The 25,222-nt window shown below is 42.0% G+C and overlaps 2 protein-coding genes across 20 annotated transcripts in view; one reads left to right on the top strand and one right to left on the bottom strand.

The window, feature by feature from the left end:
* Nucleotides 1–25,222, bottom strand: LIPJ (lipase family member J). Of its 11 annotated transcripts, none has more exons than XM_049102102.1 (11): nucleotides 25,090–25,222; nucleotides 16,167–16,284; nucleotides 12,853–12,955; nucleotides 12,155–12,272; nucleotides 9,612–9,810; nucleotides 8,872–8,981; nucleotides 8,251–8,387; nucleotides 7,511–7,675; nucleotides 3,801–3,872; nucleotides 1,294–1,365; nucleotides 1–350 (listed from the first exon to the last, which is right to left on the bottom strand). In XM_049102102.1, exons 2-11 carry the CDS (start codon nucleotides 16,223–16,225, stop codon nucleotides 117–119), a joined length of 1,269 nt encoding a protein of 422 aa, XP_048958059.1. In that variant the 5' UTR covers nucleotides 16,226–16,284; nucleotides 25,090–25,222; the 3' UTR covers nucleotides 1–116. The 11 variants fall into 11 exon arrangements, 10 of the variants coding, with proteins under 10 accessions (XP_048958059.1, XP_048958061.1, XP_048958060.1 ...); XM_049102104.1 differs by lacking the exon at nucleotides 25,090–25,222 and adding an exon at nucleotides 21,038–21,131; XM_049102103.1 differs by lacking the exon at nucleotides 25,090–25,222 and adding an exon at nucleotides 20,746–21,031.
* Nucleotides 24,935–25,222, top strand: part of RNLS (renalase, FAD dependent amine oxidase) — a 273,338-nt gene continuing 273,050 nt past the window's right edge. For 6 of the 9 annotated variants that reach the window (XR_007406285.1, XR_007406284.1, XM_049102111.1 and 3 more), the window contains exon 1: nucleotides 24,942–25,120. Coding sequence is in view for 7 of the 9 variants with exons in the window: in XM_049102111.1 (XP_048958068.1) it covers nucleotides 25,003–25,120 (118 nt within the window). In the remaining 2 variants the exon portion in view is untranslated. Of the gene's footprint in view, nucleotides 25,121–25,222 lie in introns of all 9 variants that reach the window. The other 3 variants (XM_025441411.3, XM_049102116.1, XM_049102115.1) reach the window with 3 other exon arrangements.

Below are 25,222 nucleotides of genomic sequence, written 5' to 3'. Positions count from 1 at the left end.
TAGGGAAAAAATCCAGACTTTATTTAAATAACTGGGAAAACATACAGAGTAAGAAAAAAATGATTGGATTTTAAGAGAAATTTTATAGCTCCTTCAGCACCAAGTACCGTAGTTCTTTATAGACTGCCTCGGATAATGTCAATGATTTCATGGTAAACTTGCTGATATACATCTAATCCGAACAAAAAGTCAATATGATTGTAGTAAGAAATAGTTTTATGGTAAATATGGTGTGTAATTTCAGAAAGCAAATTCTCCACGTCTTCAGGATCGGCCACCAAGTCATTGCCTCCATTCCAGGTTGCTGTTGACACATTCATGTCTGTCACATTATAAAATGGAGGAGTGGCCTAAGTGCAAACGAGTAAAAATAAGACAGAAAATGACACATGGAAGGTGTTCTTTACTAATTTTTAAGTGATGAATTAATGCAATTATTAAATCAACTCAGTCTAAAATAATTACCACTATGGAAGCAATGCATTTGAAAGAATCGTTATTACGATTTTCTACTTAGAAATAGATCAGATACAAATCAAAACGAGACAGTTTGCTCTAATTCAGGGTGTGCAGACATTCCACAGAGATAATTTCACTTTTATTTATAAAGCATGAAGGTATTTTAATCAAAAGTTTCTGTGGCTGTGTAACTGGCAATATGCTTATTAATAAATGGCAAATATTGGCAGTCGAAGTTAAATCTGATCGTATTGATTTTGATCTTTCTACGATCAAAACTCTGGAGTTTTACACAAGCAGACCAGATCAGGCATGGAGTTTAGCGAAGGCAGAAAAGTATGGTGAACAGGGTAACTTTGAAGATGACAGACGGGTTCTAATTCTTCAAGATTTCGGTCATCCTCCTCATACAATTTTTACCACCTTCTCATTGACTTTTATCTTTTCCCTCATTATTATGGGTTTGTCTTATCTTCCCAAATACAGTTAATAGTTTTAGGGTCAAGAACCATATTATGCCTTTTCTTTCTTCTTTAGCCAACCACAGAGCTATGCATGTTATGCACACAGAGTTTCTTCTTGGGGGAGGATGAACTGCTCTACAGCCTGTAAACTTCCCCAGGCTCATCCAAGATATTTGTTGTTGAAACATACAGAAAACCTGGAAAAGCTCATTGGGTTAGATGTGACAATATGGATCCAAACCATGGCGATCCTCATCTGTTGGTCCTTCTCACTCTGTTGTCCTCTCGGACTTTACATGAGCCTTTTTCTGTAGCAACATCCTCTGAACTGATCAAAGGGATCATTTTTAGCCTATACATAATTATGTACCTGATTAAAATGAACCAAGTTCAGAGCAGGGCTGCCCCAATCAAAAGCTCTCAAGTGACTGGAATTAAAAAGCTGAAAGAAAAAAATTTAAAAGCAAGATGACACTCCTTTGTTTGTTACAGTGCAGCTGGTAAAGTGAGGTGCTCATTGGACGTGCGCCCCTCTGTCCCCGGCCTGTTGGTCTAGGTGCAGGGGGACCTCCTTGCTCCTCCCTTCCTCTGTACAGGGCAAGAACTGGGAGGGGTGGGAGGTAGGAGGAGGGGAATCTACAGACTATGACTCTATCATCTTTATATAAATGCACAAATCCCCAAGGCCTTTTACCCTGTTAAAGGGGGCCTGTGTGCTTAGGGCCTCATCAACCTTCCCCAGAAATCCTCAGCCCCACGCAGAGAGGTCAAAAGTGAGTGTCTACTGATGTCTGGGCGGCTCAGTCGGTTGAGCGTCCAACTCTTGGTTTCCGCTCAGGTCCTGATCTCAGGGTTGTGAAATTGAGCCCCGCGATGAGCTTGGTTCTCAGATCAGAGTCTGCTTGAGAGTCTCTCTCTTCAACTCCCTTTGCCCCTCCCCCTGCTCTTTCTCTCTCTCTAAAATAATAAAGAAATCTTTCCAAAAAAAAAAAAAAGTGAGTGTTGAGGACTCAGTGCCCCAGACTACAATGACACTTCCCTAAACACCCTTGCTTCAAACAACAGTGCTCCAGAGCATGTGCCAGAAGCTACCTCTTGTTTCACCCCCCATACTTATAGCCTCACCACCACTACCTGCTTTGAGCCTACTAGGTCTAATCTGATTGTGTCCATTTTCCCCCCTAATAATGTTTTCATTGCAGGAAGATTCAGAGTCTCAGGTTACCCATCTTCTCCGGGATTCTAATACACCCCGCATTTTACCTCCTCTCAAGTCCTCCCAACTCCTAAAACTCTCTCGACCATCTGGAATTCCATCGTTGGCCTGTATCTTAGAGCCTGCCTATGGGGCTCCTGGGTGGCTCAGTGGTTGAGTGTCTGCTTCAGCTCAGATCATGACCCCGGGGTCCTGGGATTGAGTCCCACATCAGATCGGGCTCCCTACGTGGAGCCTGCTTCTCCCTCTGCCTGTGTCTCTGCCTCTCTCTGTGTATCTCTCATGAATAAATAAAAATGAAATCCAAAAACACAACCCACTACCCAATATCCCAAATCTCTGTATCTTGCTTTTCCATAGCTTCTATCCTCTTCTAAAGTTTTAATGATTTATTTATTTGCTATGTTTATTGTTTACTATCTGTGTATCTGCTACTAGAATGTAAGCTTAAGGAGGATAGGAATATTTATTTAGTACACATATATATATCCTGAGCATAGAATAGTACAGGGCACCTAGTAGGTGCTCAATAAATATTGTTTAAGTGGATGAATAAATGCAAACATTACTTAGATTTTCCTGGCCTAGATATTGTCAGGAATGACCTAAATCTAAAGATAAGTTAAAGATTTTTAATTATTTATCTCAAACAATCACCTAGGAGATTTAAACATTTTTAAATGAGAAAGCCCTTAAAGCATATCTCAGTGGTACTTTAAATTTCTAAGTATTTATTAAGTTTAAATAATACTCAAAATCATCACCCTATTGAACTCTCATAATATTTTTGTTAGAGCATTATTGTTAACTCCATTTTTAAAATTAAGGAAATTGACTTCGTAAAGATTAAATGAGCTTGCCAATGAGGTTCAGAGAAAGGATTCAGTGTCTGATATTTTGATCTGAAGTATACTGTTCTTTCTAGGGTATTATCCTGGCTCACAACATTAAGATGATATTCACATTGGATTTTTTTCATCATCAATATCATTCAACAAACGTTCTTTGCGCAGAACTCTTGGCCAAGTACAAAAGTGAATAAAACTTGCTCATGGTCCTCATGGAGCTCATAACTTAACAGAGGAGAAAGTGTAGTCTAATGAGAGGCGAGGCACTGGGACACCTGTGTTCTAGTCTTAGATGTTTTTTTAAAAGAAATAGCTCTGAGTCTTCGGCCAAGTCAAACGATGAACATGGCCTTGATGATTCCTAGTCTACTATTCTGAATTAACATTTTCTCATTTGTAAAACAGAAAATAACTATATTGCTCTGATCATTGCTTAGGGTTAGAGGACCTAATAGATTATGATATTAACATAATTATACAATTATGCAATCATTTCATTTTTTTAAAGATTTTTTAAAATTTATGTATTCATGATAGACAGAGAGAGAGAGAGAGAGAGAGTCAGAGACACAGGCAGAGGGAGAAGCAGGCTCCATGCAGGGAGCCCAACACAGGACCCGATCCCATGACCCCAGGACCACGCCCTGGGCCAAAGGTAGGTGCTAAACCACTGAGCTACCCAGGGATACCCACAATCATTTCATTTTATCCTAAATTTATCATCCTATGGCAATGGCATAACTCCTAGAATGATGGCATAAACCATGAGTAGTATAAATAAAATCATACTAAAATGTACTTGAAAAGTTTTACCTGACTCCAGTGTACCATATTTTGAATAGATGTCCCTGCTGGGTTTTGTGACATATACACATCCATACGACTCTGAGGGGTGAAAAAATTATTTTTATACTTAGCCCAACCAGAGAAAGCATGATGTTCAACATTTACTATACTAAATAATTTCAATAAAATGTAAAATTCTTTTTTAAATAAATAGTATCAATAAAAAGAGATAAAATTTTATTTTAATCAAATACATTTATTTGTATATACAAATAAATACACTCATTGAATGTGTAATTTTTGTATTAATGTAGAAGCTATTTTTGGATTTCTAGGTTATGTAATTGTCATTCCATACAGAAATCAATCAAGACTCTTAGGACACACAGACACACACACACACACGCACTCCTTTTGAAGGCACTGAAGAACTGAAAAGATAGAAAGAAAATACTAGGAAAAATGGGGGAAAAAAAGAACCACTCAAAAAAGCAAAGGACTGAATCCAGTTTTTCCTTCAAGTTATTTGTCAATTGCTGAAGATCTGAAGTTTCATTTTGAGATTAGCTCAAAATCAGCCCAGGGCCTCCCAAGGGCAGTTAGGAGATTTAAAAAGAAACCCTCTCCATGATTAACTGGGGTCCGAAGTTCTACACACTCTCAGAGAAGCCATCAGCAACACAACAGCCTTCACTTCCATCCGTCATCTAGGTTCCTATTGCCTACAAGGTCCCTGGGAGCCTCCCTCAGTGAACAAGACATACAATGTCAATGTTATCCTATCAAAATCTCAGCAAGTTATCTTAAGGATATCAACAAACTGCTTCTAGGACAGAGAGGCAGAAGACCCAGAGCAGCCAACACAATATGGGAAGGGAAGGACAACGTTGGGGCCTGACACAACTTGAAGATGTGCTATGAACCTACAGTGATCAGGACTGTGGTATTGGTGAAAGAAGAGACAAATAGATCCACAGAATGGAACAGAGTGCCCCAAAATAGACCCCCCCCAAATATAGTCAACAGATCTCTGACAACAGAGAAAGGGCAATACAACAGAGAAACAATAGTCTCTTCAATAAACGGTGTCGGAACAACTAGCTGACCATATGCAATAGGGAAAATAAAAAACAAACAAACAAAAAGAATCGAGATACATACCTCACACCCTTCACAAGACTTAAGTCAAAATGGAACACAGACCTAAATGTCAATCTCAAAACTATGAAACTCCTAGAAGACAATCTAGTTGGCTTTGGGTCTTGTGATGACTTTTTCAATAAAACATCAAAGGGACAATCTAAGAAAGAAGTAACTGACAAAGGGTTTCAGAAGGGGAGAGGGGTAAGGGGATGGGGTAACTGGGTGACAGGCAATAAGGAGGGCACATGATGAGCACTGGGTGTTGTATTTTGTTGGCAAATTGAATTTAAATAAAATAGTTTAAAGAAAGAAGTAACTGACAAGCTGGACTTGATTAAAGTTAACATCGTCCACTTTACAAAACACAATATCAAGAGAATTAGAAGATAGGCCACAGACTGGAAGAAAATATTTGCCAAAGACATACCTAGGAAGGACTGTTACCCAAAACATACAAAGAACTCTTCAAACTCAACAATGAGAACACAAACGACCTGATTTTAAAATGGGCTTAAGACTTAGATGCTTCACTGAGTGGATATTTAGGTAGCAGATGACCACGGGAAGATGCTCCGCGTTATATGTCATCAAGGAAATGCAACTTAAAAGAACAATGAGACACTGCTACGTTCGTATGAAAATGACAAAAATCCAAAACACTGACGGCACCACATGCTGGTGAGGAGGTAGAGACATCATTCACCGCCGCTGGTGATGCAAAATAGAGCAACCACTTTGGAAGACGGTGGGGTGGTCTCATAAAATAAAGTGTATCCATAGCATACAATCCAGCAATCACGCGCCTTAGTATTTAGCCAAACAAGTCAAAAACTTATGTTCACACAAAATCTGCACGTGGAGGTTTATAGCGCTTTATTCCTAATTGTCAAAACTTGAACCCAAATGTCCTTTTAGTGAGTGGATAGGTAAACAGAGGTACATCCAGACAATTGAATATTTTTCAGCACTGGAAGTAAATGAGCCACCCAGCCATGGAAAGACACAGAGGAACCTTAAATCTTTGCTACTAAGTGGAAGAAGGCCATCCGAAAGGGCTACACACTGTATAATTCCAACTATATGACATTCTGGAAAAGGCAAAAATGGGGAGACAGTGGTGTTGCCAGGAGTTGAGTGGGAGAGGGATGAATAGGTGAAGCACAAAGGATTTTTAGGGCAGTGAAACTTCCTATGTGACACTGTAATAGTAGATACATGTCATTATACATTTGCTAAAACCCATAGAATGAAAAAAAATAAAAAAATAAAACCCATAGAATGTGGAAACCCAGAGCAACCATACTGTAAACAACGGATTTGGGGTACTCATGATGTGTCGATGTAGGTTCATCAGTTGTAACAAATGTACCGCCCTGGTGGTAACTGCCCAGCCCAAGCTCATCTAGATTTTGTCCTATGTCATCTTCTTGGAGCTTTCTAGTCTCACATTTCATCTTTAGGTCTATGATCCAAATTTGAGTTAATTTTGTGAAGTATAGGAATAAGGTTTGTGTCTGGGTTCATTTTTTTGCATGTGGATGTCCAGTTGTCCTGATACTGTTTGTTGTAGACGCTATGGTTTTTCTACTGCACTGCCTTTTGTCCTGTGTTGAGGATCTGTTGATGATATTTATGGGGCCCTAGATCTGGGCTCTCTGTTCTGTTCCATTGATCTCCTTGTTTCTTCTTTCACGAACCCCACACTGTGAGGTTTAGTAATAAGTCTTGAGGTCAATAGTATCAGTCCTCCAACTTTGCTCTTTCCCTTCAATACTGTGTCGGTTACTCTGGGTTTTGCTTCTCTCTATAAACTTTAGAAGTCATCTGTCAATATCCTTAAACTAGCTTGCTGGGATTTTGATTGGGATTGCACTGAACCTGTGGACTAAGTTGGTAAGAACGGACATCTTGACAACTTCTCTTTCTTTGAATGAATAAATTGGTTCTCGCTGAGAAATCATTAAATGGTACAGGTGCAGGAGCCAACCTGGAGTCTAAACGCCACAGCTGCTTCTGCTAAATCTGGGTTTTTAATTTAATGTGCTGAACAAGTCTTAGAATGAATGCCTGCACCTGTAACGGCATCTAAGCACAGGCAGCCCGTATGGCCTTGGGAATAGTAGCCTGAGTACCTAAACAGTCTCCCACTCCAGGAATCTTGATGAACGCTGGAAGCGTGTAAGAGAACCAGCAGGCACTAATGTTGATTACAAAAGGGTCAACAAGAAAAGGTACGAGTATTAGGAAGCAGCATATAAGGGCAGGACAACTTACATATAAGAAACTTTGGGAAACTAACACCCAATAGGAACGGCCAATAAAGATACCCATCATAGCACCTCTCTCTGTCCTCTACAGAGAAAAGACAGGTGTGAACACAAAATAATCCCAGAATGCTAATTCTGATTAGGTTCAGGGTGTTGGTCTAGTCACAAAAGCAGAAAGGCTAAGAATCTATTAGTGTATGTGGATAAATCATAAAAATGACACACCGGGCATGAAGTAAGTACTATTAAGAGTTGCTTTCTAATAATTGACAAAATACATTTCATTTTTTTTTGACGAAATACATTTCAAATTCAACTTGTTCTCACCATATTTAAGTTCTCCAGGTCACATCCATACATCATAAACAAGATATCACGGCAAATCTTACCAATAATCTTCAGCGGACACAGCTTTGAACCAACAAATCTTTTAAATGAGGTATTAGGGAGGAAGTCTTTGCTGCCAAAAAAAGTCTGCAAAACAGATTCACTCTATTCATATTTGGAATAATTAATTAAGAAATAATTAATCAAGAAATGGCGTGATGAAGTCATTATATTTATAATCAAATGCACTGTCTCCCATTAGTTTAAAACATTTAAATTAGGGAGGTTCCTGGGTGTGGCTCAGTCATTTAGGTGGTTGACTCTTGATTCTGGCTCAGGTCATGATCTCAGGGTTGGGAGATCGAGACCCAGGCCGGGCCCTGGGCTCAGTGCAGTCTGCTTGTCCCTCTCCCTGTCCCCACCTTCCTGTTCAGTCGTATGCTCTCTCTCTCTCTCTCGAATAAATAATTCCATAAAATCTTTTAAAAACCATTTAAATTAAGGACAAAACTTGAAAGCAGGAGATAGAGATAAGTTGACTATTGGATTTTCCTTCACAATGAGATGTCCAAAGGTATTATGAGTACTATCCTACTATTCCTTTGTAAAAACAAAGAATCCAGTGTCAATGAAACCAAAAAATTAAATTCATGTGAATATAGTCAAGACCTTTTATTTTGAAAGGACAAAATTATTGTCACTCTGGATTATCAACTATGAGAAGGAAAGGAGTAACATACCTTTATCAATGACCTCCACCTGTATGCCATTTTAATTAAAGGGCTGTTTGAGTTTTTAATAGAAAAAACTGGAGCTAAGGCAAAAAAGACTTTGATTCTTCCAGCGATCTTTGGAATTGTAGAAAATGTTATGAAAGCTGAAAGAAAATAAGACAGAAATGAACGATTCTTACGCAATCACTGGCATGTAAGACACGACATCATGGCAATTAAGAGCGCATTCGGTATGCTCCGACCAATTCATTGACTCATTCATTTCTTAATTCCCTTATCAAACAAGTGCCGATCGCCCAGCCTGAGACATGCACATTGATCACAACATGATGCTGATGATTAGTATTAAAAACAATGCCTATTTTTTATATTCCCCAAATGAATGAGACCATATAATGTTTGTCCTTCTCCGATTGACTTATTTCACTCAGCATCATACCCTCTAGTACCATCCACGTCAAGGCAAATGGTGGGTATTTGTCGTTTGTAATGGCTGAGGAATATTCCATTGTATAAAAAATACTGAAAGGGAATAAAGGGGAAAGGAGAAAAAATGAGTGGGAAATATCAGAAAGGGAACTCTCTGGAGCTCCCCACGCAGCGCGACGACAGTCCCCCGGGGCCTACCGATGCTGGTGCCCTGGGAGTGGCCTACATAAAAGATTCCCTCCTGTCCCGTGTGCCGCACGATGAAGTTGATCGAGGCCGGCAGGTCGTATTTTGCCATCTCGTCAAAACTACAACAGAAAAAGGGAAATTGGAATCCCCTTGCCACTGATGCGATGCTAACACCTGAGGGTCATGACCCGGGGAGGGAAGGAGAATAGGTGGCGCTGGGGCTCAGCCAGCTGGGCTTGAACTCCTGATAGCCACTCAGGCCGGCAGCTCAGGGTCCTGGGATCGAGCCCCCGTCAGGTCTGCACTGGCCGTGGGGTCCGCTGAGATCCGTCCTCTCCCTCGGCCCTTCCCTCCACCCCTCTTGTGCATTAATGTACCTACTGAATAAAGACCTCTGGGAGAACAGAGTCAAGGAAAGAAAATGCCTCCAAGGTAGTCTTATAAAGAGGCTGTTTATTCTACGTGCAGGGAGATAAACATATATTTATAGGTTATGGGGTGAAAGAAAACAGTTGGGGGGGGCCAACAAAATGATTAATGCCAATAAAAGTTACTGCTGAAAAATGAGAAACGCCCTAAAATCACACAAGTACTCTAATTTTCAAGCCAACACTTGCATAAGTCTGTGATGGTCCGTGAAAAGACCTGATGGAGAGAAGACACTTCTATTCTACTTTATTTCATTTGAAAGCAAAATGCAATATTTCACACACTTACAAGGTGAAAAGCATTACTGATATCATTTGTACCTGAAGGCCCAGAATTCTTTGGAATTGGTGTTTAGGTACGTGTGTTTCCGGGACCAGGTCGTCCCTCTGCTGTTCCCCATCCACACGTCATAACCGGCATCTGCCAGAATGAAGCCCAGGCTGTTGTTAGGGAGATTTGAAATCCAGCTGCTGGCAGATGTGAACAGGCCATGCTGCAAGTATACGACCAGCCTCTGAGCTAGGGGGAAAAAAATGCAGAAAATTTCTTTTTAAATTTTGTGGTATCTGCACAAGCATCTCCTCTGAAATTCAAGCTTCTAATACACGACGTTGGAAGCTTTAAAGAAAAATTTTAAAATTTTCTACTGTATAAATAGGGTGAATCACCCACGTTTAATCCCATCGTACGTCAGAGTCGGTTAGCACGGATCAATGAAGAATTTTTTCAAGCGACCAGGTGCACGATGCGGTCACGTTTCATTTCTCTCTCCCCCTCCCTCTGCTCGCTCCCTCTCTCTCTCAACAAAGTAAAATAAAATGAAACAATAAAAACACTCAGATGTATATGAGCGCCCACATTGCTGTCAGATATGTGATTATTCTAATCCTTAAAAGTTCACGTCTCTTCGCGGGCTTCTGAAAGAGAATGAGGAGGGGACGATATATTTGGGATTCCCGTGATCACGGGACGCCTTTTGTCGGTCGCAGGCCTGTGCCCTGGCAGCTGTGCAAGGACCAGGGCGTGACCGGTCAGGGGCGCAGTACCCTTCCAGGGAAGGCCGGACTTGCCCCATCAGGGGCGCAGCTGGGCGGGCGGCCACGGGTGGTGCCACCGCAGCGCTGGCATCAGCTGCAGCGGCTCATGTCGTTCTCTGTTCCCTTGGCCTCCCTCTTGTAGGCTTCCCAGGAACGGGGCCTGCCACCCCCGGTAGCCCTGTGCTGGGTGAAGCGAGCGGGATGTGACAGACCCAGGGTCCGGGGGAGGCAGCAGGTGCGCCCTGCTGTCCTGGGGCCGCACCTGCCTCCTCCCGGGCAGCGGGGCTGGGCTGGCTGCCCTGGGCACCCCTTCCAGGTGCTCCTCGGAGCTGCCCCTCCCTGTGCCCCCCAGCCAAGGGGCAGCCCCTGAACCCACCAGAGCATCTGCCCACCAGTGGCCTTGGGCAATGACTAACCCGTGCAGCGATGCCACCCGAGCGCCCCGGCTGCAAGGTGGGGCCCTGGGCCCGTGCCTCCTGCCCTGCCCTGCACCCGCGGGCTTTCTCCGACGGCACAGCCGAGCGACCGCAGGCGCCGGGATCCTGTCTCCGGCCTGGCTTCCCGACGGCTCCGAAGCACCCCGCTGTATCTTTAAAACTACCTTTCCACATGTTATTATAGTATTCGTGAAATCAGGTCAGACGCTGAAAAATGATGACTATGATTATGTCAGACCTAGGCGAACGTTTTACGTCCAGCCGCCGTGACCTTTATACGGACACAGAATGACCTTGATCGAAGTTGCTTCAAGTTAGCATCTTCCCTGAAATGCACTTTAATGTTTAAAACGAGAACTTAAAAGGGTATTTTATGCTACGAGAAACATTCTTTTCAGGGAGACAATCTAAAGAGAAAGCCTAAAATAAAATAAATAAATAAATAAATAAAATAAAATAAATAAATAAAATAAAATAAAATAAGAAAAGAAAAGGCTGGCTTTTATTTGAGCAATTAGATGAAGAGGCAAAAGGGATCAGGACGCTCTGTGCTGGGAAGCGGCCAATACTGGATCACAGCCCTAGTGACGAAAGGAGGGCCTGATGCTTGTGAGTGCACCTGCGGATGGGCCAGGGGAGCGCAGCTGCACCACCCGGGCCCCTCTGCCATTACTGGAGGAGCCGGGCAAGGCCAGGCCGGGAAGGACACTCTAGCCAGCCATTTATCAGACCTATGGAGACTGGGGCCGGGCACCACGTGTAACCCTTCGCAAAACAAAGAGATGGAGAGGATCCCTACGTGTGAGTAAAGTGGCCAGAGGACGCTTAGAACAGCTTGTGTTCCACGACGCTAAAGCCAGCCTGTCAACAGGAGGCCACGAGAATGGTCCCTCCAGAAGGGAGGCACATAGGGCCCCCGGTGGGCTCGGCTTCGGGCATCTGCCTTGGGCCCGGGGCGTGACCCGCATCGGGCTCCCCGCAGGGAGCCTGCTTCTCCCTCTGCCTGTGTCTGCCTGGGTTTCTCATTAATAAATAAATAAAATATTAAAAAAAGAGGGGGATCCCTGGGTGGCTCAGCGGTTTGGCGCCTGCCTTTGGCCCAGGGTGTGATCCTGGGGTCCCGGGATCGAGTCCCATGTCGGGCTCCCTGCGTGGAGCCTGCTTCTCCCTCTGCCTGTGTCTCTGCCTCTCTCTCTCTCTCTCTGTCTATCATAAAAAAATTTTTAAAAATCTAAAAAAAAAAAGAAAAAGAGAGAGAGAGGCCTGTAGAGACATGTCTGTGCACGTAATCTTTACATCCTTTTCTTCTCCAAAACTCACTGAGAGGAAATGGAAAAGTTAAGAACCCCAGGCCCAGGGAGTCGCCAGTTTGTCAGAATTGAATCTTACTTGAGTTGTCATTGTTTGTCTTCCCATAAGGAATTCTATAAAGGCCGAGGACGTAACCGTCTTCAGTTACAATATCATACACTTCATCCGGGTAGCCCCAATAGGAAATGATTTGGCTCTTGATAAAGAGAAAAAAAGAAGCTGTTTAGGATAAGATAGCTGGTCCGTAATGTAACCTGATGCCAATCTGACCTATTAATGTAATAATGGACCTTTGTATTGTCTCTCAAGCTCGGGATAATTTTTTTTCCTGCTAGTTCGCTGATCCGTTCAGTAGCAGCTATTTTAGAACACCTGCCAAACATCAGTCCTACACATTACTAGTTTTCTAACTACTGATCACTCAGACTTTGACCCACTCAGCCATATGCAATTTTAAAATATACGTTGACCCACGAATGTTTGCATGTCTATGCTCATAGCTGAGCTTAGATCTGAAATCTGTGTGTACGTGCATGCACGCAAAAGGGAATTTCTAAGTCCTCTATAAAGGTGTTTGAATATATTTCCATATATTTTCATCCGGGGATGATATAAGGCTGAAGGGGAACCTGGCAGCTACAGAAGAGTAATGGGGACTATTAGTTGACCCGTATGGAAAGATTTAAATGCAGGAATATATTAAAATAAAAGCCCCCTCCCCCCAATTAAGGAGTAGCGTTTCCCAGCAGCTTAGCATTTATTTCCTAGCAACTTACAATGTTCATGTTCACTTCGGGGTTCCCAGATCGAAAGACAGCTTGGGTAGTTCCCAGAAGGAAAACCAAAGACATCACTCTGAAAAGGAAGGACACGTGGGACCTACAGAGAGAAGGAGATGCTAATACTATTAAAATGGCAGCAAGTGATACCATTCGACTGTTGAACTAAATCTCTGAGTTAGGGAATATCTCCATTTTCAGGTCAGAAAGCCAAAGCTCTGAAAAATTAACTTGTCCAAGGACGTACAATGTGTAATTGGCAGCAAGATTCCAATTCATTCCTGCTTCAGGCCCAGATCCATGCTCTTCCCACTACCCTCTTTTGTAGCACAAACCCCTCTGTGGGGTTTCCATTGTAGACCTGTTTAGCCTAGTTCCAAAAGCCTTATCCTACATTGTAAGTTGATACCTGAATTAATGATGTAATAATACTTACCAGACTAATATTTATTTAAAATATATTTAAAGGTTGTTGGTTTTTTTTGGGGGGGTGGGGTGGGATGGGTGAAGAGATTAGGAAGCTTGGATGACTTAACTTTTATCTAGCCTCTCAGCATCTAGATTTTATTGCCTACAGAAATGGGAATTTTGACAAAATCCTAAATTCTGGGAAGCTGGTAAGTTCTTTCTAAAAAAGTAAGAAACCAGGGAACCACCAAGGTCACTACCCACATTCTCTCTCCAAAAACATGGATCTCATGACCTTGTACAATAAACCAGGCACTATACCTGGAAGGGCATTATGCAGAGTTTATAAAACGTCTGGCTCTGCCACTCACAAGCTTTGCGACTTAAAGGAAGTTGCTTAACCTCTCTGAGCATCAGTTTCTCCACCGATAGTATGTGAAAAACAGCTACTCCTCTGGGCTGTGATAAAACTTAAATTTGGTAAATGTGAGATGATGCTTCGTTAGTAGGATGCTAGTCACATAGCTGACATTTAATACATATTAGATTTCTTCACTTAAGAGAACAAACGAACACCAGCAACTTAGAGAAATAATTTACATACAAATAATTGTGTGTGTCTTTCCTATACATTTTGTTAGGTTTAGTCTCCAGTGCGATAATTTAACAATTTGCTGTAAAGTAGCTAGACTTGAAAGTTCTAAACTCCATGTATTTGCTAATTGAAAGCTTTCATTTATGGAAACTGGGCTTTCCCCCTTTTGGTCTAGGTTTGTATTGCATTTGGTATAATGTGTGCGCTCTTTAGGGAAGGAGAAAAGCAAATTTTAAAACATTATCACCAAGTTTTTCTACCAGAGAAGAGAGAGAAATTTGCTAATGTAAGTGCATAAGAAAAGCATTTATAACATCTGCAGCCACAATCTAGATACTCTTCTTTGGAGATGTTCTTGGAAAAGTGCTCGTCGGGTGGGTGGCAAGGCTACTTGGTTCTCCAATCTCTCTAGTTTCTTGGAAACTGTCCATAGTAAACCGATACTGAAGCTCACTGTGTATACAGGCCTTGTTTCCTAGCAGAGAATTTAAAGTTCTTCGCAGTGTGGCTGGAACAAGTGCAGCATTTATCATCCAGAATGAGAAACTTTTGAAAACGAATTGACATTAATAACTAACTTGAAAAAAAATAATTAACTTGGAAAACAGGCGTAAACTGAACTGTCAGAATATGCGGGGCTTATTTCTGGCTCTCTTTTCTGTTCCCTTGGTATGTGTCAGTATTTATGCCAGTAAAACACTGTTTAGATGATTGAAGCTGTGTGGCAAGTTTTGAAATCAGTAAGTGTGAAACCTTCAAGTTGGTTCTTTTCATTGGAATTCTTAACCCAAGAGATTAGTACTTTTTTTTTTATTGTTCCATCCCACTGATACATATTGAAAAATGCATGTGCTCGGTTTTCTGAAGCAGACTTTATAAAAAGTGTCATGGATACAGTTGTCAAAAATCACTCATATGCATATGCAAATGCTAAGAATGATGGTCAGCTTCCATAACTCTTGAAAGAAATAGAAAACAATGAGTCTTGTGATTTTTATCCAAGCTCATTCATTGAGTCATGGATGATTTTTAAAAGATTGAGTGTATTGTCAACTCTAATTCAAGACTGCCCCGAAATAAAATTAAAACTTATCAACTATCCAGTAGTCAAAAAAAAAAAAAATGATGGCAGTGTGCCTCAATCTTTTCTCATCAATATGATGGAGGAAAAATGCTCATTTATTACCTTATTAATGTACTACAAATTATGTTTAAGTGGAAGCTTTCCGTAATGCTTATCAATAATAACAACCTCATTTTCCTAACAGGAATCAATATGTGGATTTATTTCTAACTAATAGCATTATATAAAGTAGCTACAAAAAAAATTGAAAGAACCCTTTGTGTGATACTGATAAATTTAGAGTTTCTTTTAAACTCTAAGATGAATATGATATTAATAAGACTAATTAATGTAAGCTTTCAAATTAACTTAACTTTGGACAGGTGAATTTTTAAATTGATATACTACTTCAAAGTCAAATTAATTCTCCTAAAATTTTTGTAATTGTCAAAGTAGATGCAAATTTGTAAGAAAAATAATTTATTGGTAGTGAATTCGGTTGCTGAACAACTTTGAAATATGATTGAACACCTTGGATATGTGACATTACTCTTTTAAGCATGAATTTTATGAAATCTGAACACAGACCAAGTATGTCTGATAAAAAATTTAGCTCCCAAATTGACATTTTTATAGGAGTAAATTACACACTGGATTTTAAAGGCTTAAAACAAAAAATGTAAAATATCTCAATAATTTTGTAATACTTCCATGTTGAAATGATACTCTGAATATAACAGGTCACTATTAAAGTCACACAGATGTTGTAGAATTAGTAATTCCTACCCCAATAAAGTGTTACTGTTACCTGCAATTTTGTACCTAATACAGCGGATTATCATTATTATGTCATTTTAAGTCGATCACCATAATTTTCCATTTATGCTGGCTGTCTGGTGAAATACTATTCCGTGGACCAATCACTGGTGCTTTGCTCTGTTTAGGGCAAACTTTTATAAGATATTAAAGATGAAAGTAGAATGGAAAAATTGAGTTTTGTACAAGAACATTAAAATTCAAAGCAACTAAGACTTTAAATAATCATTTTTAAAGATTATCACCCAGTTAGCAAAAGTACTTAAAATATGAAGGTACCAAAATCTGTATTATTAATAACACCCAGCTATTCTAAATATAATTCCCTAAAAGCTGGTTTGAGGGTTATTTTTCTTCAGCCTCTGGCATTAAACTGATTAATTTGACTCTAGATCTACCCCACAACAATGAAAAACATTACAGCCATACCTCTCTGTTCTTGTTGATTTTAGGTGCTTAACATATGTATCTTCAAAGTAGTCAATCATAGCAAAATTTTAGCAAAAGTTGCTAAACAGAGTCATAAGGAAGCCAAAAAAATATTATTCTAGAAGAAAAAAATAAAACGAAACTTTAACTTCAGTGCAATATCAAAACCAACCTTCTATCATTTTTTAAGCTACTTTCCCATATGCAAAATGAGAGCATATTTACAATGGTTATTAGGGTAGTTTCTCACTGCCTTCAGTTTGAAAAAAATAAAATTACTAAGACATGATTCCAATGCTCTGAAAAACCTGAAATAGGTTTCTGTTCTTCCTCCTGGCAGTTACTGCAGCAACAGCAATGAGTTTTAAGTATATATGTATGGTTGGTGTAAAGCACATCAAATATAGAAGCAATAGTCTTAAAAGTATTGCTAAGTTTTGAAGATTTATCCCTATGGACAACATGAGCAAGTTTTTAATTTTTTACTCAAGCCATATGATAGGAAGAATGACATTATTTGAAGATGGGCTAAGATCATCTTAAAATGTATATTGTAAACCCTAAGGAGATCACCAAAAATGTCTTAAGAAGTATAAATAATAAGCCAATAAAGGAAATTAAATGGAATAATAATAAATGCTCAGTTAAACCCAGAGAAGTAAAAAGGAGATAAAGAACATCTAAGCGCAGCAGCAACTTGGTAGATCTTAATCAATAATCACCTTATATGCAAATGGTCTCAGTACACTAGGTAAAGACAGAGACTGTCAGATTAAATTTTTAAAAAGCAGGACTGAACTGTGTGCTCTGTACCAGAAATTCATGTTAAACACAGATACTTAAGTTAAAGGGTAGATCAAAATATACCAAAAGAAGGCTGGACTAATTATGTTAATTTCAAACAAAGTTGAATCAGAAAAAGGAATGCTAAAAAAAAAAGAAAGAAAAAAAGAAAAATGCTATTATAAAGAGGAAGTTTCCTAATGATATGGAGTCAATTCTCCAAGATGACACAATAATCCTAAATGTCTATATCTCTAACAACAAAGACTTAAATATATAAGGTAAAAACTGATAGATCTGGGAAGAGAAAGAGATAAGTCTGCAACTATTTTTGGTAACTTCAACTCTCCTTTTTTGGTAATTGGTAGAATGAGTAGACAATAAATTAGCAAGGATATAGATAACCTGAAAAATACTATCAACCAACTTGAGTTAATTGACATGTATAAAACATTCTATACAAGAGCAGAATACATATCCATCATCACTATACAAGAAACATTCACCAACAGTCTGCCCCATAGAAAAGACCCATAGAATCCATACAAAGTTCGTGAGCCGTAACAAAACTGAGCTAACAGTCAATAATAAGAACGAATCCTAGAAAGTACACAAATACTTGGAAATTAAGTAACACATTTCTATCTAAATAACCTGTAGTTCAAAGAAGAGCAAAATTTGAAAATATTTTGTATTAACTGACAATGAAAATACAGCACATCAAAATTTGTGAGATGCAGCTAAGCTGTACTTAGAAGACAATCTATAGCAGTGACTGCTTATGTGAGAAAATAACAAAGATAAGAAAAAATCAGTAGCTGAAGTTCTACAGAAGGAGTAGGAAAAAATGCCCAACTCTCAGTCTTCCCCTAAATGAGGTCTATTTGCATACTTCAAAAGCTTCAGCCTGAGGGTCAGGTTTCTAATTTAGCAGACGTGTAGGGGCTGACTGTATCCTCCCCAGAGATCATGGAAGTGTCTGGGCACCTCCCCTGCTTTCTCTCTAGCCCGCTGCAAGTAGCCAGTATCTCCCCAGAGGAGGCTGGGACACATATCTAGCACCCCAGCTCTGTGGTTGCCTCTTGAGGGACAGGCCTCTGGATTGTTTGGCTCTGATAACAAATGGGATTTACTTTTAAAAACCCCACAGGACAGTAGCAAACAAAGAAGAAATTCTTGATGGGCTCACAAACAACCCTCTCCTTTCTTATATACCCAGGCCCAGTGTGGAGGAAACAAGCAAAAATGCCCATCCACCAGTTTCTCCCTGGAAAAGGCCTAAATACACACTTTCTTAGTTGTTGCCTAATGGTCTGGCTTGTATCTGGGCACAGACTATGATCCTTCTCTTTAGGATAGTAATGGTTTTGGGATGGTCTCAACTACTGGGAGACACCACGAACAAATAAAGTGGCTTGGGTAATCACAAAGGATATTCAGAAGTATATGCTGGGATTATCGATGAGGTTCATCTCCTATAATGAGAGCACTGTGCCAAGACTAGGAGAGGCAGCTATTTCATCTAATGCACAGAAACCAATAGAGAGAGTCAAGGAAAATGAAGAAACACAGGAAAATATTCCAAACCAAAGAATGAGATAAAACTCTAGAAACAGATCTTAATGAAATGGGGATAAGTAAGTAACAGTCATTAAAAAAAAAAAAACAGTGATAATGATAAAGAGATTTCAAATTAAGTCATAAAGATGCTCCCCAAGATCAAGAGGACAATGCATGAACAAAGTGAGAATTTCAACAGACAGGAAACGTTAAAATGTACCAAACATAAATCACATAAAGGAAGAATATAATCATTGAACTGAAATATTCAATAGAGAGTTTCAACAGCAGGCTAGATCAAGTGGAAGGAAAGATTAGTAAAGACAGGGCGGTGGAATTCATCCAATCAGAGGAGCAAAAAGAAAAAAGAATGAGAAAGATTTAGGATAGTTTAAGAGTTTATGGGACACCAGCAGGTGGACCAATATACACATTATACAGGCCCCTGAAGAAGAAAGAGAGAAATGGGCAGAAAGCTCATTAAAATAATAATAATAATAATAATAATAATAATAATAATAACAGCTATAAATTTACATAATCTAGAGAAACAGGCATTCAGATCCAGGCAGCCAATAAAGTCCCCAAAGAGATGAATCCCAAAAGACCCACACCAAGGCACATTATAATCGAATTGTGATAAGTTGAAGACAAGGAGAGAATCTTAAAACAGTAAGAAAAAACTTGTTATCAATGATGGAATGTCCATAAGACTATCAGGAAATTTTTCAGCAGGTCAGGAGAGTGGCAAGAAATATATATTCAAAGTACTGAAGGAAAGAAGGAAGGGAGGAGGGAAAGAAGGAAGGAAGGAAGGAAGGAAGGAAGGAAGGAAGGAAGGAAGGGAGGGAGGAAGGAAGGAAAATAAGAAAACCAAATCCTGCCAATCAAGAACATTCAACCCAGCAAAGTTGCCCTTCAAAATTGAAGGGAAGATAGTTTTCCAGAAAGTAAAAGCGGAAGGAGTTCATCACTAGATGGGCCTCATGATAAACATTAAAGGGACTTTTTCAAGCTGAAATGAAAGGAGGTTACTAAGTGACAGGAAATCGCATGAAACTATAAAACTGATAAGGTAAATATATAGTTAAATCCAGAATACGCTAATGTTTCATGGTGGTGGGTAAATCTTGAGATTCCTTCTGTAAAGTTAGTAAGGAGCAATTGTGAGAGATACGGTTAGGAAAGGAGAGTCTGCTGGACACAAAGCTTTTTACAGACCTATCAGTAAAAATTCCTTTCAGCGGCCGAGAATGTGGAAATTGGCTTCCTTAAAATTACAACTGAGTTACCACTTAGAAAATCTTCATTTACTCATCATATGCAGTTGGAGGACTCCTGTGCACCCAGTTGGAGGACTCCAGTCCCATGCAATTCTTCATTTCCTTCTGCAATAGCCTCCCCCTCGTGCTCACCCAGGTTTTGCCTGAAGGCGTCCCAGGTGGAGAGCTACCTCATGCGGAAACGCATTCCATTTTAAATGCATCTACTTAAAAACATTCCTTAAACATCTTCTTTGAGTTAAATCAGAATCTACTTTCTTATAGTTTTTTTCCATGGACTTCAGTACGCTGATACGTCCAATTATTTTTGTCTCTTACGGTCTTTAACCTATTTGAAGATAGTCTTCATGTTTTCCTAAAGTTTTCTCCAGGCTAGAAATCTCTAACCCTCTTACCTATTCAAATAAGGTCATCTCAAGCCTGCTTACCATCTTGGACACTTTTCTTCGGAATGGCATCAGTTTCTGAATGGTTCTCTTAAAACCACTGAACGCAGTTTTCTAAATGATCTGGCCAGTGTACGTGGTGTGAGACCATCCCCTCTCTCGATCTGCACACGCTAATTCACTCTTCATGGCTTAGGTTTAGATCTACTTTTTGTCTCGACAGCTCTCTTCTGCTGTTAACTCATCATGAACTTAAGGCCAAGTAAAATTCTTTTTTTTTTTTTTCTTAAGTAATCTCAACACAGGGCTTGAACTCACCACCCAGAGTTCAAGACCTGAGCTGAGATCAAGAATCAGATTTTTTTTTTCTAAGAATCAGATGTTTAAGTGACTGAGCCATCCCGATGCCCGAGGCCGAGTAAAATTCCAAGCCCTCTTTCCCTGATTCTGTAGAATTATTTTCTAGATACAAAGGTAAGTGTTCTAATAACCTTGTCCGTTTTTGTTGCATGATTTAACAAAACTAAATAAATAGTGACGTCTATTGAAATCTCTGAAACTCCTCACCTTACACCAACCCTGTGAGGCTATTCATCTTGATTTGATGCCATCTAAAAACTGCTACGTTTGCCATCAATGATTATCGAAGTTATCAGTAACACAGCGAGGGCAGACGGAGCTGCGCCTCATAGAGTAGACATCCTTTGCGGACTGGCATGATATTTTCATACTATTACAGTCATATCATAATATTAAAAAAGCACTCTCTGAGAAAGTATTTTCAACACTGAAACTGCCCCCTCGGAATTACCATCCCGCCTACCCTGGCATAAGCCTGACCCTTGAAAGGCCTGTATACCTTCTAGGCAGACAGCCCGGGAGCTCTGTTTCTGGGAATTCTAACTCTGATTCTAGTTGTCAGGGTTACTCTGTTGACTCTGACAATGATGCTGCCCCTTGGTGTGGAGATTCTCGTAACAATACATAAGTAAGCAGGTAAGAAAGCAAGAGAACTTGTAAATGTGATCAACTGACATGCAGAAAACAGAGCAGGTCAGTGCACTAGAGAGTCATGGGGTGGTTGTTTTAAGTCAAGTAGCTTAGAGAAGGCGCCTTTTAGGTGACTTTTAAGTGGGTCTTAAATGAGAAGGAACAACAACAACAACAACAAAAAAAAAAAAAATGAGAAGGAGCCTGCCTCGCAAGGATCAGGAATAGAAAAGAGGAGAAAAGACCAAGGTGGCTAGGAAGAGTAAATATAAACACACCCGTCCTGGCTATTTTGCAAACCTACGTTCTTTAGTTGTCATTTCCAAATTTCCCAGAAAGATACAGTATCACAGTAACCAACCATGGACCCCAACCCTGCAGTTAGAGCTCTGCTAACCCATTCTGGAGGTTGGGGGTGCACGTGAAGGTGGGGGCTATACGGTCCCTACAGACTACGGTAATGAGAAGCATGCCAAGCCAGCATGGCTACCTCTATTCAATGGTCGTAACAACCCCAAATTCTATATAACGTTCTATTTTTTAATTTTTATTTACTTTTTTTAAAAAAGATTTTATTTATTCATGAGAGACACAGAGAGAGAGGGGCAGAGACACAGGCAGAGGGAGATCCCACAGGGAGCCCGAAGCGGGACTCGATCCCGGGACCCTGGGGTCACGCCCTGAACCGAGGGCAGATGCTCAACCCCCGAGCCACCCGGGGGGGCCCCTCTCTACAATGTTCCAAGAACATATTGTTGATCACACCATTAAAGGAAAAGGGTGAAGAACTAACGCCAATGAACAGCTCCTGGAAATACAAGTTAAAATTAAAAAAAGCATTTGCTGAACACTCCAGAACTGCGGGAGTAAAGGTTTAGCACCTTTGCTCATGCAGGAGCATCAAATAATTCAGTCAGCACAGGACACGTGACGACGGCCAAGAGAAGTCAGAAACGTAGGTTGGGGGGATCCCTGGTGGCTCAGCGGTTTAGCGCCTGCCTTGGGCCCGGGGCGTGGTCCTGGAGTCCCGCGTCGGGCTCCCTGCGTGGAGCCTGCTTCTCCCTCTGCCTGTGTCTCTGCCTCTCTCTCACACATCTCTGTGTTTCTCATTAATTAATAAATAAAATCTTACCAAAAAAAAAAAAAACCCAAAAACAAATAGAGAAGCAAGAGTCTTGAAAGTATTGTTAGGTTTTGAAGATTTATCCCTATGGACAACATGAGCGAGGTCTTAGTTTTTTACTCAAGCCATATGGTGGAAAGTATGACATTATTTGAAGATGGGCTAAGATCATCTTAAAATGTATATTGTAAACCCTAAGGAGACCACCAAAAATGTCTTAAGAAGTATAAATAATAAGCCGATAAATGAGATTAAATGGAATAAAATAAATGCTCAGTTAAACCCAGAGAAGTAAAAAAGAAATAAAGAACATAAGCGCAGGAGTAACTTGGTAGATCTTTATATATATATAAACTTACTTTTTATTGGTGTTTAATTTGCCAACATATAGAACAACTTGGTAGATCTTTTTTTTTTTTTTTTTACAACTTGGTAGATCTTAATCAATAATCACCTTATAGGCAAATGGTCTCAGTACAATGGGTAAAGACAGAGACTGTCAGATTATTTAATTTTTTATCAGATTAAATTTTTAAAAAGCAGGACTGAACTGTGTGCTCTCTACAAGAAATTCATGTTAAACGCAGATACTTAAGTTAAAAGGGTAGAGCGAAATATACCAAAAGAAGGCTGGACCAATTATGTTAATTTCAAACAAAGTTGAATCAGAAAAAGGAATGCTAAAAAAAAAGAAAGAAAAAAAGAAAAATGCTATTATAGATAAAAAGAATGTTTACATAATGATACGGAGTCAATTCTCCAAGATGACACAATAATCCTAAATGCGTGCTCCTTCCAGCTCTCTGTCTCTAAAAAACAAACTGTAACAATTGCTCGAATTTAAGAACACATCCATCCGGTGGTGATTCTGGTCAAAATGCTACGTGCCCACGAGCGTGCCCTAACGCAGGCCCCGTGGATGGTTTCTGGCGGGAGTGGAAGCCGGAGGTTCTGGTGTGCAACTGCACGGCCTTGGGCTTAGGAGACAAAGGGCAAGAGGCCAAACCCAGAGGACTGACAGTCTGGCAAGAGTGGGAAAAGGGAAGGAATTGAGGAGGACCATGAGGTTTCGGGATTCGGAGATGAGGAAGCAAGAGGCGATGGTGGACGGGAGCAGAACAGACTCAAAACCCAGGGGGAACCTGCGTGGGCCGAAACCCTGATGCCGGGTTTACGGGGCTGCAGTGCTGGTGGCACAGGGCAGCCGAAGGAGCCCCTCAGGTACCCTTTCTGGACAATTCCAAGATCCTAGAACGTGGCTGGGACACCTCTTAGATGGTCCACGGCTTTCAGGCAGGGACTGAGACGCTTCCAGCTACCAGATCAGCTTTACTTTCTTTCTTTTTTTTTTTTCAGCTTTACTTTCTTTCATGACAAATAAATCAATACAGACGGCCTTTACCAAATATCTGAAACTAATAGAAAAACGCAAGTGCATCTGCTTCCTCTCATGATTACCTAACACGGCACGGGCACTCGTCTCCACGTGTATCTACAAAACTCTGGGATTTAAACTCTGGGATTTAAACTCTGGTTTCGTAGCAAGTGTTTGAGCACCACAGAAGGAGTCATTTTCTATACATCCGTAAATATCCGAAGGCCTATTTCCCCAGCAGCTTCAGGGAGATGCTCGCACACCCATAATCCGGTCGCTGGAGTCCCTGCACACTCCAGTGTCCCCAGTACCATCGAGGTGGCCGCATTTTTACAGAAATGTCTATCTATTATTTTCTCAAGATCAGAGTGTAGGCCTGGTACGTCTCATTGAAAAGACCCAGTTTTAGGATTCTCGGAGTATTATCAGACGGTGCCCCAGTTTGCTCACTATTTGCCTTCTGTCCTGTGCACTTCGTACTACACAAGCCGTGAGCAAGGCCTGCCCCCAGCGCGGTGCTCTGACCCGGGGGGGCCGCACCACCTGGGCCCCACAGCGCCGGGATGGGGCGGCGTGACCGGGTCCCCGACGAGGCCCGCAGCGGGGTCCCCAGGAGCCGGCGCTCCCTCTGCCTCTCTCATGAAGAAATAAGTAAAATGTCAAACAAATATCGCCGCGGCTGTGACACGCAGACATCACTGCACCCACTGCGCAGGGGGGTCGCACAGGGCCCGGCAGGTGGCAGGTGGCAGGTGAGCCGCTGCGCTCCCGGAGGGGGGACCTGCACCCCCGCCTGCCCCTGCGCACCCGGGGCTGGCCCCGCCTCCCGGGTCCCCGCCCCCTCCCGGGTCCCCGCCCCCGCCCCTCCCGCCCCTTTTGAAGGTCCCCGCCCCTCCCCCACCCGGGCACCGCCCCCGCCCCTCCCTCCCTCCTTCCCTCCCTCCCGCCCCTTTTGAAGGTCCCCTCCCCGCCCCTCCCCTCCCGGCCCGGCCACCCTCCCGGGCCCCGCCTCTCCCCCTCCTGGGCCCTCCCCTTCCCTTCCCCCTCCCCCCCTCTCCCCGTCCCAGTCTCTCCCGGGCACCTCCGGCCCCTCCCGCCCCCTTACCAGGTCCCGCCCCGCCCCTCCCCTCCAGGGCCCGCCTCCCCGCCCCCGCCCCTCCCCTCTCCCTCCCGCGCCCCTCCTCCCCCTCCGCTCCCCCATCCTCCCGCCGCTCCGGCCCCCTTTCCAGGCCCCGCCCCGCCCCTCCCCTCCCGGGCCCCTCCCCTCCCGTCCTCCCTCCCCCCTCCCCCCTGCAGGCCGGCCGCCGGGACCGCGGGGGGCCCTGGAGCCGAGGCCATGGCGCGGGCGCTGGTGGTGGGCGCGGGGCTGACGGGAGGCGTGTGCGCTGCGCTGCTCGGGAGGGAGACGCCGCGGCCCGCGCACCTGACGGTGTGGGAGGAGGCTGCGGCCCCAGGTGGGTGCCCGGCGGGGGGGCGGGGAGGGCGAGCACCCGGTCCAAGCGCCCGCGTCCCCGGAGCCGCATGCGCAGTGCGCGCCCGCCCGCGTGACCCGAGCC

The sequence above is a fragment of the Canis lupus genome, chromosome 26 (genome assembly GCF_003254725.2).
Source record: "Canis lupus dingo isolate Sandy chromosome 26, ASM325472v2, whole genome shotgun sequence".
NCBI classification, from domain to species: Eukaryota; Metazoa; Chordata; class Mammalia; order Carnivora; family Canidae; genus Canis; species Canis lupus.
Note: the sequence above shows the minus strand (reverse complement) of the source record. Positions and strands in the feature narration are given on the sequence as shown.

Excerpts from the sequence above, each read along its gene's own strand:
- LIPJ (XM_049102102.1), bottom strand. The coding sequence starts at position 16,225 with ATGATTGACTACTTTGAAGATACATATGTTAAGCACCTAAAATCAACA. Across the intron at positions 12,273-12,852 it reads CCGAAGTGAACATGAACATT|AGCCAAATCATTTCCTATTG; the intron begins GTAAGTTGCTAG and ends CTCTTTATCAAG. Across the intron at positions 8,388-8,871 it reads CTCCCAGGGCACCAGCATCG|CTTTCATAACATTTTCTACA; the intron begins GTAGGCCCCGGG and ends ATTTTCTTTCAG.